The following is a 13,103-nucleotide window of genomic DNA, read 5'->3' on the forward strand; positions in this document are numbered from 1 at the left end:
TCCTCCGCTGATCTCAGCGTACCGTAGGTTGGTTTGTTTAGGGCTTCAGGTCTGTGACACTTCAAAGTAAATGCATTATTACCAATCTTCGCAAGTATAGATGGACAGGTAAGATTGCAATTCCGGCACCATGAAGAAACCGACGGCGGATGTGAAAGGGGGAAAGCGACAGGAGCAACAGGCACCGTACGATCGCCGAGATGTAGGGCCCCACGTCGCTTGGTCGCATGTTGGTGACAGGCCCATGTGGGCCGCACGTGGACTCGACACTGCCCTCCCGACGCGGCAATTATGGGCTCATGATGATCGTGACGCGGGGTGGGGTCGGTCCGGGTTCGGTCGGAACGACCTCTCCACGTGGACGACGGCATAGGGAAGGACGGGATGGGGAACCATTCCAATGATTTATATGTCTCTGTTACGTTTTTTAGGCACGATTGACACAATGTAGATGGCACCCGTTATTTTCCATCGTTATATAATCAGACATAAGCATGCATCTTAAGACATCGGAATGATATATAGCCGATATTTACCTATTCAATCGAGTACCAAATATCAAAATGTATAGTTGGATACCTACATATATATTGATTATTTTATTTATGATATTATTAGGAAAAAAATATTGTTAACATCGTGATCAATTTGATGTTATTCAGACCTGTATACATAACGTTGTCTAAGATATCTTCGAGATGAAAATAACAAATTTCTAATATATCACCTACATGATAACCAAGGTCGAGAAAAATTTCTCATCCCGATCTCAATAATGTTCAAGTTAGTAACTCGAATGTATGAGTACGAATAGTTCTTCTTTCTTTATTTAAGTTAAAACGAGTTTTTATATTTAATCAAGGGTAAGGAACTTATCATTTAATATTAGATTATGAGATAGAAATTATTAGGTAAAATTTCAAGGACGTTGAGAAATCTCGGATGAAACGAGAACATTCCACATGATGTTGAGAGTACAAAAATTACTTTTGAGCTTAGCTAAAAATCTCACTGTTTCACATAATACACATTTATGCAAATCATATCGAGAAATCGAAGGGCAAAATAAATACAACTGAATATCTAATATGCAAACTTGGAGTGAAAGATCACATAAATCAAACAAGAAATGATTTTGCTTGATTGATCCCCTTCACCACAAACATATGTCTATTTAGGTCCAGTATTTGATAGAAGAGGGTGTAATTCAAATGCAGAAACGAGAGAATTAACTGACATATAACATGTACTATGATGTTCTGGCATTTAAAATGAAACCATAGATTTCAAGTCAAATCTTTCTCCGGACTATTGACTTAACCAAAGCATCTGAATCAAATTTAGTTCACTGGGGGGTTCCGTGCTCGTTTCCTGCCACCCTGACTGAAGTTAACAGTAGAGACCAACTTTGCAGCCAAAGAAGATACAAAATCTGCAGTTTCAGAGAGCTCTTTCTTCATTCCTGAAACCGTGGACTCCATGAATTCTTTATACTCTGACACAGCATCAATCAGAGCCAACAGTTCACTTGCACACAACTGAGTTTCTTCGTCACTCTCTTTGGTTGTAATCTGTAGCTCATTCTCAGAGTTCTAAAAAAATGCACAAAGCCAATTGATGTGTTATAATGGAAGAAACATAAATATCTAATTAGCTTTTGTGTCTAAAAAAGAATCAGGAGAGCCAACAAATCTACCTTTAAAAATTCTTCTGCCTCCTTTTCAATTATACTCAACTGATGTTCCTTATTCATGAACTCCCCTTTTATTTTCTCAGCTTCTGCAGCACATTTAGATGCATATTCTTCAGCTTCATTCTTCAAGAAAGTCAGGCGAGCCTCAGCCTAGAAAAGACACATAGAGTTATCACATAAAGCAGAAATGATAGATTGACTCGTAGGAACGTAGAGTTATTATGCAAGGGAAGCATCATGATTCTGAAGGCATGGGTTACACAGAGCTTAGAACTGGATCGGTGAAATGAGCCCAGCAACATCCGCTGCATCATACATAACTTCCAACATACAAAAATATTTATAATTCAACCACATATCTAACCAAATCAAGGATTAATGTTAAGGGCACAATAGATCCAAAACAGCAGCAGCTTCCATCAGTTCTGTCCAAATTCATCAGTCCAATTTAGGTACGATTTCTGCCAAACCCACCTAGTTTCATTTGACATGATATGTTTTAAAACAATTTCTGATTATTTTCTGAGATATGTTTTAATATCATGGACCATCAGAAGTAAGCTTGAATGTATTTGGTTTCAAATGTCTATCAAATGAAAATGGATGCCTTCATTCATGAACATTTATATTCTCAGTATTTTCTTTCTGATTGGACCAAGATTCCAAGTTTCAACATAAAATATCCAGTATAGGAAAAAAAAAATGAGAGATTACTAATTCAACTATTTGCATATTTTGAATGAAGATTTTATAATAAAAAAATCTTGAATATTGACACATGCATTTGAAAATTGAAGGAAATACTTGAAGAGTATTATTATGCCATTTTCACCCAAACCATGATATAAAGAAAATCACTACAAAATATTTAGACATTGTCTAATCTTTTGGAACCAATCTCCCAAACCACAAACTGATAAAAATATCCATAACTGCTAAACGATATGTCAAAAGTTGAACCAAACCATATACAAAAAGTCATGCATTTTATGAGATAAGTTTTGAATCATGATCCTTAGAGCTTTTCCTCGGAATCAAGAAATTCAATAAATAAAAAATCAAACAAAAAATTTAAAAGAGGAAAGGTGTATTCCAATTCTTTCATAGTTCAAGCATAAAAAATTCAACCATGTCGAGGAAGAATTTCATGACTGAGAAATAAGAACAAATTTACAAAACAAAAGAAGTAATTTACCGGCCATATTTTTATTCTTCAATCTTTAAATTCAGCAAGAAATTAAATATCATCCATACTGGTGTATACAGATCAATATTTTCCTGTCTGCAACCAACTGGGTTATGGACTGGGCACTTCTCATTTAGTTCGGTTCTATATATGATGTACCATCTGGTAAGCTCATTGTCCCAGACTTACTGAGCAGTAAATAGTCTGATACAGAACTCTACCAGCCAGTAAGCTTACTGCCCAATACTTCTAATCTATTTTTCCTTCTATTTTAAAGGTTGTGAGTCACAACAATATATAATTTTCTTTTCTTATTTCTATTTTCTCATTCTCATGCTCTCACCTTTTTCACATGCTCTCTCTTACTTTCTTTCACATACTCTTTTCTCCCCTCCGCCACCACCTTCTACACTTCCTGCAGCATCATGCCACCATCTACTCTCCCCTGCCACATCACCACTGTCTACTTCTTGTCAAGATTGTTATTTTCTCCACCTACTACTGGTACGCTTCTTGCTCTGCTCCTCTTTCTTCTGGGTCTCCTTCTTCTCCTCCTGCTCTAGTCCTACTCTTCTCCTCCTGCACTTGGATCTGCTAACATATACACATGAGAATATAGCAAGTGCAATAAATTGGCAAATTGACCTTTCCCCATACCCCATGACAGTGAGAGCCAACATTTGTTCTTTTTTTAACCAAAGAACCATCTTAAACTTCCTTTCACCTAGAAATGTGTAGGCATTAGAAATGATAAAGAAACAAGCAACTCTTGCTCCTGATTATTTACATGAGAAGAGGTGAGCAAACTATTAGTCTTGGATTCAGACATTCTTCTCTAAGGTATATTAGAAAAAGCAATGCTTATCAGAACAACACTAAACCCAAAAAAATATCACCGACTAATAACAACAAACTCCCACTGGATGAGACATTATAGGAAACTCTGGTAAGTACTTATATATGTGTTAGCAAAGAGAGAGAGATACATGGAGATACTTAAATTGTAATAAAGTAAAATAAGAACCTCATCTATTTTGGCCTGAAAAGATGCAAGATTGTTCCTTTTCTCCTCAAGTACTTTAGCATTTTCTTGTGATTGTTCTTGTAAAGTAATTGACTCCTCCAACTTTGAGACTGATATTTTCTTCGTGTCCTCAGAAAGGGCAACAAGTGCAGGTTTTAGGATACTCTTGTAATTAATCCCCAAGACCTCAGCTGGTGAAGAACCTTTAGAATTTAGCACATACTGAAAATCAATCCCAAGCTTTAACCTGAGAAGTTAGTAGAAGAACACTTGATCATCTTTCAAAATTAACAACAAAGAAAAACATTCATAGTAATACAGACATCACTCGACTGAAGCTACAAGCAAGCATGTACGAGTCAATCTAGAACAAGTAATTTTGTTCTACTTGGTTTCGTCTTTTTATATGCCTTAGGATATTTAAGGTTTTTTGACATGACCAAACTCATTGCAATTTTGCAATTTCTAACCTACTCTATGTTCAAAGGACAAAAGGTTTATTAGATAGCATGAATAGCAAAGGCTACAAATATGATTATTTCATTCAATCTATGTTCTTGAATAACCTAACAATACATCTTCCAGCATAGCAATAGCACATCTGTCTAACACCATGATCAAAGTATACATCAGTGATGCGTACCGATAAGACTGAGACACTCAGCTGCAGCTAACCTTATGATCTTGGAGATTTTGATACCTGAATAATGTACTTGACAAGTTTTAAATCTATCATACACATCAATTCCCTACATATTTTTTTCATGCTACAAAAATGAATCACATGGTCATGATCAGTTCAGTCCATATTGAAAACAGTTCCTCAAGTATGCATCATCGATATCAAGATGGTTGTCAACAAAGAATATTTTCAAATTTTACCAATGAAATGGTACATCTAACAAAGCTAACCAATATATTTGAATCATGTATCTAAAACATTCAACAAAATGATCTGTACAGACAGGGAGTAGACCCCTGAAACTATTCATTTTTTTAACCTGATTTTATATGGAGGATTTCAATCTTGAGCTGTAACAGCTTATGGGGTGTGATATCACTTGATATAATTTGAATAAGGCCATGATGTTGAAGACAAAAACAGGTAAATCAAATTGGAAAATGAGCATGACCCAAATGGCAGAATAATTTGTCCAACAATCAATCTAGTCAACATAATATATAGGTTCAGTTTAATTTAATCCAAAACAAACAAATGATTCAGCAAAATTAATAGTATCAAACATACGAATGATCTAACATGAAAGCTATAGTTTAGTAGATGGTATGAAAGGATTCCTAAAGAAACTTACATGGCATCAGAATCATTGAAATAAGATGCCAAACCAAGCAGATTGCTGAACAATGGCTTTTACAGCTTATTACTAGTTAAATGCATAAAAGAATCATGACAGCAAAATTGAGTGGCTGGATTATGAACTAGATCAAGAAGAAAGAGGAGTACCTTCTCACAGCCTGATTGCACTGTTCCAAGAGTACCTCAGTTTCATGGATCTTCCTGCTGACAGTTTCCTCGAGTTCCCATGCCTTCTCCTCCAAAGCATTTCTCCCTATCTCTGCATCTGCGATGTCCCTCTCAACTGCCTGCATCTCCCTTTTCATCCTCTCCACATCACGCACGTTCACAGCCTGTGTATCGATCCTCCTATGCAGTTCTTCATTCTCCTCGCACAGCCTCTTGCTCTCCTTCTCCTTGGCCTCCAGCTCCTTCTCCCACTCTCCCAGTGCAGACTCCATCGCAGCCACCTTCCCGCCCCAAGAGTCCACCACCGCCTGGAACTTCTTGACATCCTCCACCAGCATGCCTTTCTCCCGCTCGAGGGCCTTCTTCTTCGATGGCTCCGCTTGCAGAGCTTGGAGCTTGGCCTCGAGCTCGGTGGCCTCTTTCTCAAGGGCATCAATGGCTGCAGCGGTGTTGGCAGCCTGGTGCTGGGCCTTGCCGAGGTACTCCTCATCGAGCTCCTCCACGGCGTCATCCTCGCCGCTGATGAAGAGGGAATAGCTGCGGGTGACGAAGAGGAGGAGGTCGTTGGGTTGATCCTGCTGAGGTGACGATGAGGCGGCGAGGTGGTCGGAAACGCGGGCAAGCTGGATGAGCCAGTAGAGGACGGAGAGGAGGTGAGGCCAGGCGTGGGGGGTGCCGGGGGCCTTGAGAGCGGAGCGATTGAGCTTGAGGGGGCAATGGAGGTTGCGGAGGAGGGCTGGAAGGTCGTCGTCTAGGTCGTCGAGGGGCCAGTCCATGCGAGCGAGGATGAAGCGGAGCGCTTCGGTGATGTCGCGGGCGGCGGGGAGCGGCGGTCTGAGGGAGACCGGGGCGGAGTGGGAGGTGAGGAAGGCGTTGACGGCGCGGAGGGCGGAGGACTGGGCGGAGCGGTCAGTCAGGAGGGCAGAGGCGGGGCGGCCACCCGCGGAGGAGGGGCGGCCGCTGCAGAGGCTGGCGTCGGAGTCGCGGCCGCCGGCGACCGAAGCGAAGTCGAAGTGACGAGCCACGTCGAAGGGCGACGGAAGGGGCGCTGCCCTGTCTGGGGGGCCGGTGGTGGCCTTGGTGTACCGCCGACGAACACCGCGGCCTCCTCCTCCTGCTGCTCCTCGCATCCCTAATCTTGCAGTTTCCCGCTTCCGGTCGAACATTTCTTCGAACGCGATTTAAAAAGTAGAAAGATGAAACCCCAAACGAACACAGTCCGAGGCGCCTCTTACAAGCCCGGCCCAAATGCTTTAAAGAATATGGATCATATTTAATTCCCAAATTGCACTTATGTAAAATAAAATTGCATACAATTAAATGTTGCACTTGTGCAACTACTGGAAATAAAATGTTCATATCAATTTCTTGTAATTTCTTTCCAATAAAACACAATCCATCTGAGAGATACCCTTTATCTCAAATGTATACTAAGTACATTTGTCATCCATGAATCTTAGTCGTCTTTCATGGACTTGATGATATACCTACCTTCAAAGGTTTTGTGGGTACGTCCAATCGAAGGGGCTTTGATACACCGACATAAACAGAAATTACAATTGACGGAGGTTTTAACCTTGTTGGGTTTAGATGCATACAAGACGGTATACGTCTAATTAGATGTAGTAATAGGAGAGGCCCATCAGCTAAGACATATAAATACCATTAAATTTCTTCATGTATCTTTTACCAAAATCCAAGAATGCATAATTACCATTTATCGGATGTTTGGCAGCTCCTTTCATCCGTATTTCTGCATCTCATGCGTGTTTTCTGCACAGATGACCGCCTGACATCTTCATACACAACTGCAGTGAAAACCGTTCACAATGTCTCTAATGAGTTCCGCTTCCATGTGGATGACACCCTTTACGCTCTCTTTGTTGGCTGCAATAGAACTGCTGCAACCTCAAGAGCAACACCATTATGCAGCAACAAGGTACATTAGTCATCTGTAGCACCTACAATTATCTTCGGATCATGGCCCCAGAGCTTCAGCTCGCAGCGAAGGAGGTCAAGCATCTCATATATGTCATCAGACTGCGGATGTGACCCATCTCCAGCTACAAACTCATGGATCTCGCAACCGATCTCGATGCTGCTACACCCTGGTGTCTTTGTCACTCCGACGGCCTTCATCTTGCTTCGGATTGCACCGACGCCGTCCCACTGCCCATCCGCAGCATAAATATTTGACAGGAGCACGTAATTGGAGTCACATTCTGGCTCTAATTGCAGAAGGTATGCTGTCACTCTCTCTGCTAGTTGGATATCCCCGTGCACCCTGCAAGCAGCCAGAAGTGAGCTCAAGACTACCTCATTTGGCCGGAAAGGCATGCTCTCGATCGTGCTCACGGCTTCCTCCAACCTCCCAGCCCGGCTGAGTAGATCCACCAAACAACCGAAGTGCTCAACTCTCGGTGGCAACTTGTAGTGTTCCCTCATCAGATCGTAAAACTTCAGGCCTTCATGTACCAAACCAGCATGACTACAGGCGGTAAGCACACCTGTGAAGCTCACTCCATCGGGCCCGAATCCCTCACTCCGCATCATCTTGAAATGCTCAATAGCCTCATGGCAGCAACCATTCACTGCAAATCCAACAACAATGGAATTCCAAGACACCAGTGTTCTCGTGCACATTCTTTCGAACAGCTGGTGAGCGAAATCGACACGGCCGCACCTTGAGTACATGTCGATGAGGGAATTGGCCAGCCGAACATTGTTCGAGAGGCCATGGTTCTTGACGTACCGATGCACCCAAAGCCCATGGTTGAGAGCTCCCAGGCTAGTGCAAGCCGCAATGACTGCTAGGATCGTCACGTAATCTGCATCGATCCTGCTGAGCTGCATCGCTCGAAAACAATCCAATGCCTCCTCGACAAGACCATTCTTGACGCACCCGTCAATCACCACGGTCCAAGATACCTTATCTTTCCTCGGCATTCTGTTGAACCAAGACAAGGCATGGTCGACGTCCCCAGCCCGCATGTACCCAGCGATCATGGTGTTGAAGGAGACCGTGTTCTTAACGGGCATTCGGTCGAACACCTCGCCAGCGAGGTCTGCCCGGCCGCACTTGGCGTACATATCGACGAGGGCGGTGGAGAAAACGACGAGTTCCTCAGGAGCAGCGTCCGGGCGCCTTCGCTTGAGGGACTGAGCGTGAATGGCGCACCCAAGGGGAAGGGCGGAGGGGTAGGATGGGAAGTCGGCGCAGGCGGAGAGGAGGGCGACGAGGGTGACGTTGTTGGGGTTGACGCCTGCAGAAAGCATGTCTCCAAAGGCGCATGCAGCGTCGGACAGGCGGCCGCGTCGGGCTTGGCGGGCGATGGCAGCGGTCCATGAGACGACATCCCGCGCCGAACAATGCTCGACAGAAGAGGAGAGATTTGGGAGAGTGGTGGAGGAAAGGTGTCGTCGGGGAAGAGGGCGAGTGTGTGGTTGGGGCCGCCGCGGCGGCGGTGAAGGAACGGGAGGGAGTTGAGTGAGAGTTTGAGCGGCCATCTTGCGTCTACAAGATGACAGCTACATTGCTGAGGTTACAGATTGCTTATGACCTTAAACCCCATCATCCAAGCCACTCTACTCTCGTGGTAAAGCCGCGAAGGGTATTCATCCCATTTCTGCCATTAATCTCAACCGCCCATCTCATATGATCAAATCAACAATCTGAGATGGACGGCTTTTAAGCGACCTTTATAACCGAGGCCACTAAGCAAGCACAAATACCGACGGCTACAATCTCAGAAGCATATAAAAAACCAGGGGCAAGCGATGCGCAACATAGGCGCATTCGAAAACCAAAATGATCTATGTATACATGTAGGATTTAAGACGCTCATACCAGCAGAATTCAACGACAATTAGTTATTTAAATACCATGATATAACTAAGTAGTTTCAATAAAATAATACATATTTGTTTGTAATATGTACCTCTGTGAAATATGAATTTGATTACACTAAATGCATATCGTTGCCATTTCCTATCAACTACAATTGATAATATCACTTCAACTCATATAATAGACATGACTCCTGTACCAATAAGTGTAGGTCGATATATTTTCCGCCCTACTAAAAAATAATTACTTAGGCAAGTAAACGATTGACCAAAAATGTATATAGAAAAAGCCTTGATAGAAACAAAACAGTCAGAGATGACTAGACCATACGATGGAAAAAGCAAATTTCCAATAATTATAAAGACAAATTTTTTCAAATTAATCCATTTCCCCAGACGATTTCATTATGCAAAAAGAGAACACTGTGGAGAAAGCCTTAAAGTTCACATGCCATAGTTCGATAGACTCGTGCAATTATAACCTTATTATGCATTTTCAAATTCATTTCAGCAGTTAAAGGCAAAAGAACTCATTGATCCTTTCAACCAACCTCTCCGCTGAACAACTCATTTCAAGTATATATATCGATGAGAAATCCACTTCAGAAACTGAGTCTTCATGAAGCTGCAACAGACAAGCTGCTGCAATGCAGATTTGCCGGCACAATCTTTAACAGCCTCTGTTTCTCATGCTGAAAAAAAAAAAAAAAGATGGGAAAGAGATGCAACATAAGCAGTCGGATATAGAACAATGATAATATCAACCACATAGATGTGAAAGAAGTTACCTTCTTAAGAAAGGCATCAATCTCCTCCTTTGTTAGAGCTTCCTCCCCAGCATTTTTATCCCATCCAAGAGACTGTAAGAAGGCTTCTTCTTCTGGGTCAACAGCAATGTCCAAATAACTAGTTTCTCCATTACCAGCATGAGATCTCCGAGACTCATCAGAGGCACAATGATATCTGTTCAAACAATTTCTGTTATCTGTTAAATGGAACAAACCAGATGCTGACAGAAAGCTGTTCTTTCCCATACGGACAGGGGAAACGATTTGAAGGTTCTCAGTTTCTGACATCTCCAAGCTTTATGTGGTTTCAATAGAAGCTGGCTCTGAAATACTACCTGAACTAGTCCATGATTTCTTCCTAAGTAAATTAAAGATATCATTCCTATTCTGGGCTTGAGACAGAGAGTTTTCTTTCCCCAAACGAGTCATGAACCAAGGCACCATTCTTGTTGTCATCTTTAACCTTTTGGTAAGTTGGGCTCTTCAAAAGAATTACTGCACTAGATGGAACAAGGCCAATGGAGTTCATTATTTCACCGATACCTGGGCCATCTTTTGCAGTGGGTAGATGTCATTCTTCTCTCGGTTAATAATTCAAAAGTTTCCCCATGGAGATATCTTTGTATTGTCAGATCTGGTTGGCTGTCGGACATTATGGTTTACATGTGACAGCTGGCTGATCTTAGTAACAGAGGTAAAGTTTCTGCCTCTTGCAACTTTTGATTTTGTCTTTTCTGATGAGTTGAAACTCTCAAAAGAGTACATTCTGATGAGAATTATTTTGAAATACAAATAATGCAAGAGTGAAACAAAAGGAACCAGAAAGCCATTGCCTTCACAAACAGAAAATGTGGAAGAAGAAACAGAAGAACAAGATGCACAGCCAACACTCTTTAACCACTCATAACAAAGATCTTTAGCTTATTAGCTGACCACATCCACTATACATCTCATGAGAACCATATAATAAGACAAAGGCTAATCTCCTGTAGAACAGGATAAAGTAATAAAATATGTACCCGTTGCAGCTTAAATAACTTTCAAATTTCTTAGACTATGAACATGAACATTTCAGCTTGTTTCTGGGGCCATGGTACAAAATCTGGGTACAGTATGTGTCTGATGCTTCTCAGATGGGTGTAAGATATTGAATTATCCAATTTTTCGAACAATTACTAAAGAATCATATACATGGAAATACTTGGAGATGCTTTGTGAATAAATATAAGAACTTTCTTATTGAAAATAGTCTATAGTGATATGTTGTTTCATGACATTTGTATCAAACATTATATTATGCTTGATAAATAATAATTGTATCTTATTTGTCTTATAGTTGTTTCTTTTTTACTTTCTCTATATTTTTTAGCATTATGTTAGCAAACCATTATATTAATGAATAGCTTAGCAATACTAGTTAACTACTAATTGTGTATCATGTTCTATAACTCAAAACCCTAACCCTTAATATAAACATCAATTATTGTTAAAACATGAAAATGTATATTATTTTTGCAATTGATAGATATATCCATACAAATCAATTCTGGTTTTGTTGGATGCTTGTCATATCTTTCTCAAACCAAACTATGGTCACAAATGACTGTTCGACTTGTCAAAGACTAGTTCAAAGATAAGCATAATTCTAAAACTTGATTTTTTAACGGGAGATAATTGAACATGCCAGAACTCAATTTGTTACAGCTCTCATTAATAAGCTCATGGACAAGATCATTTGTAAACTCTTGAACAAGCTCATTTATGCATTAGAACAGATCCACATCTTTATAAGTATGGATGGAAAAACTGCTTTCTCAAAAATAGGAACACAAAGTTCAATATGATAAAGCCATTTTGAAAATAAGATCCAAAAACCAAATATGCTAAGATTCAAATGAAGATAACAGGTCTCATAAGCTAAGGCCTTATCTGCGGGGCTGTGAAGCACTTGCACAAAAATGTGTGACAGGCCAAACTTGAACCAAAATTGAGCTTGCAAAAAATCATAATGAACTGAGCTCAAAAGTCATTTCAAACTTGATTCGAGTTTCAAGCCAAGCTTGAGTTCTCCTAATATAAGTCAAGCAGCCTGAATAGAGCATATTTCAGTTCTGCTCGATTGCAACACTGAATCAAACCAAAAAGAAAACAGACAAAATATGAGATTTTAAGATTTTCTTGTTGACATATTTGCATAATATGATATTTATTTTTTTTTCAAGAATTTAACAATGTTTCAACTATGTTGTATAAGTATCCCATATCCATGTTTATGCCCCATAAAATACACAAGCCTATTTCTTTATCTTAGATATCTTGCCAAAGTTGCAACCACAGTTGACATTCTACAAAAATAACCCTCTTGCACTTAGCTTCTAGATTTCATCACCCAAAAAGTACATCTTGCCATTCAGATCATCAAATGGCATAATTATCCTCTTACTACTTCTAATCAAGTTGTGTAAAAATGTATATTCAAACTCTACTAGTTTTCTCTTCAAAACTTGGATCTCTTGCTTGTGTCAGTTTCTGACCAATGGACTCTCTAGGGTATATTACACCTGTAAACTACTTCCTAGAGATTATATATGAAAAACAAAAATGTCAAATTGTCAGCATAAAACAAGTAGATTGACTACCCATTTCTATGGGCACTTCCATGCCATGTGCAAGAACACAACTTGAGTAAAGGGGAAAAGAGAAGAAAAGTACAAAACTACTATAAAAAAGGAATGATCAAATCATCCTCCAAGATTATCAATTAGTTTGCATCATTGGTTAACGCAAGTGCTATCCCTCTCCTAGTTCTGAGTTATCCATCAAAATATGGTTCAGTGAGCCAATAAACCCAACACTACCAAGAAGGTGGGTGGTGATTTTCATTTGTTGTATGTGCTTGTAGGTTCCACTTCAGTATGCTATTTCACATTTTTGTGTAATATAGAGATGGAAACTGGAGAGCGAAAGCAAGGAACCTTAGAATGATATCCTCTGGCAGCATGTGCTGCTTATCACTCTGACTAGAGGTTCAACTACCAATAAGGTTGAACTGACAACACGCAAACAATACTCTTGCTTTT

General features: G+C 40.5%; 2 protein-coding genes across 2 annotated transcripts; both read right to left on the minus strand.

The window, feature by feature from the left end:
• Positions 1–1,114: 1,114 nt before the first annotated feature.
• On the minus strand, positions 1,115–6,692 carry LOC135618118 (kinetochore protein NDC80 homolog). The gene is made up of 4 exons (XM_065118991.1): positions 5,369–6,692; positions 3,904–4,150; positions 1,697–1,843; positions 1,115–1,592 (listed from the first exon to the last, which is right to left on the minus strand). Exons 1-4 carry the CDS (start codon positions 6,553–6,555, stop codon positions 1,341–1,343), a joined length of 1,833 nt encoding a protein of 610 aa, XP_064975063.1. The 5' UTR covers positions 6,556–6,692; the 3' UTR covers positions 1,115–1,340.
• Positions 6,693–6,730: 38 nt separating this feature from the next.
• Positions 6,731–9,029, minus strand: LOC135618146 (pentatricopeptide repeat-containing protein At1g05750, chloroplastic-like). The gene has a single exon (XM_065118998.1). The coding sequence runs from the start codon at positions 8,894–8,896 to the stop codon at positions 7,334–7,336; it is 1,563 nt and encodes a 520-aa protein (XP_064975070.1). The 5' UTR covers positions 8,897–9,029; the 3' UTR covers positions 6,731–7,333.
• Between the last annotated feature and the right edge of the window lie 4,074 nt (positions 9,030–13,103).

Source organism: Musa acuminata, chromosome BXJ1-3 (genome assembly GCF_036884655.1).
Source record: "Musa acuminata AAA Group cultivar baxijiao chromosome BXJ1-3, Cavendish_Baxijiao_AAA, whole genome shotgun sequence".
NCBI classification, from domain to species: domain Eukaryota; kingdom Viridiplantae; phylum Streptophyta; class Magnoliopsida; order Zingiberales; family Musaceae; genus Musa; species Musa acuminata.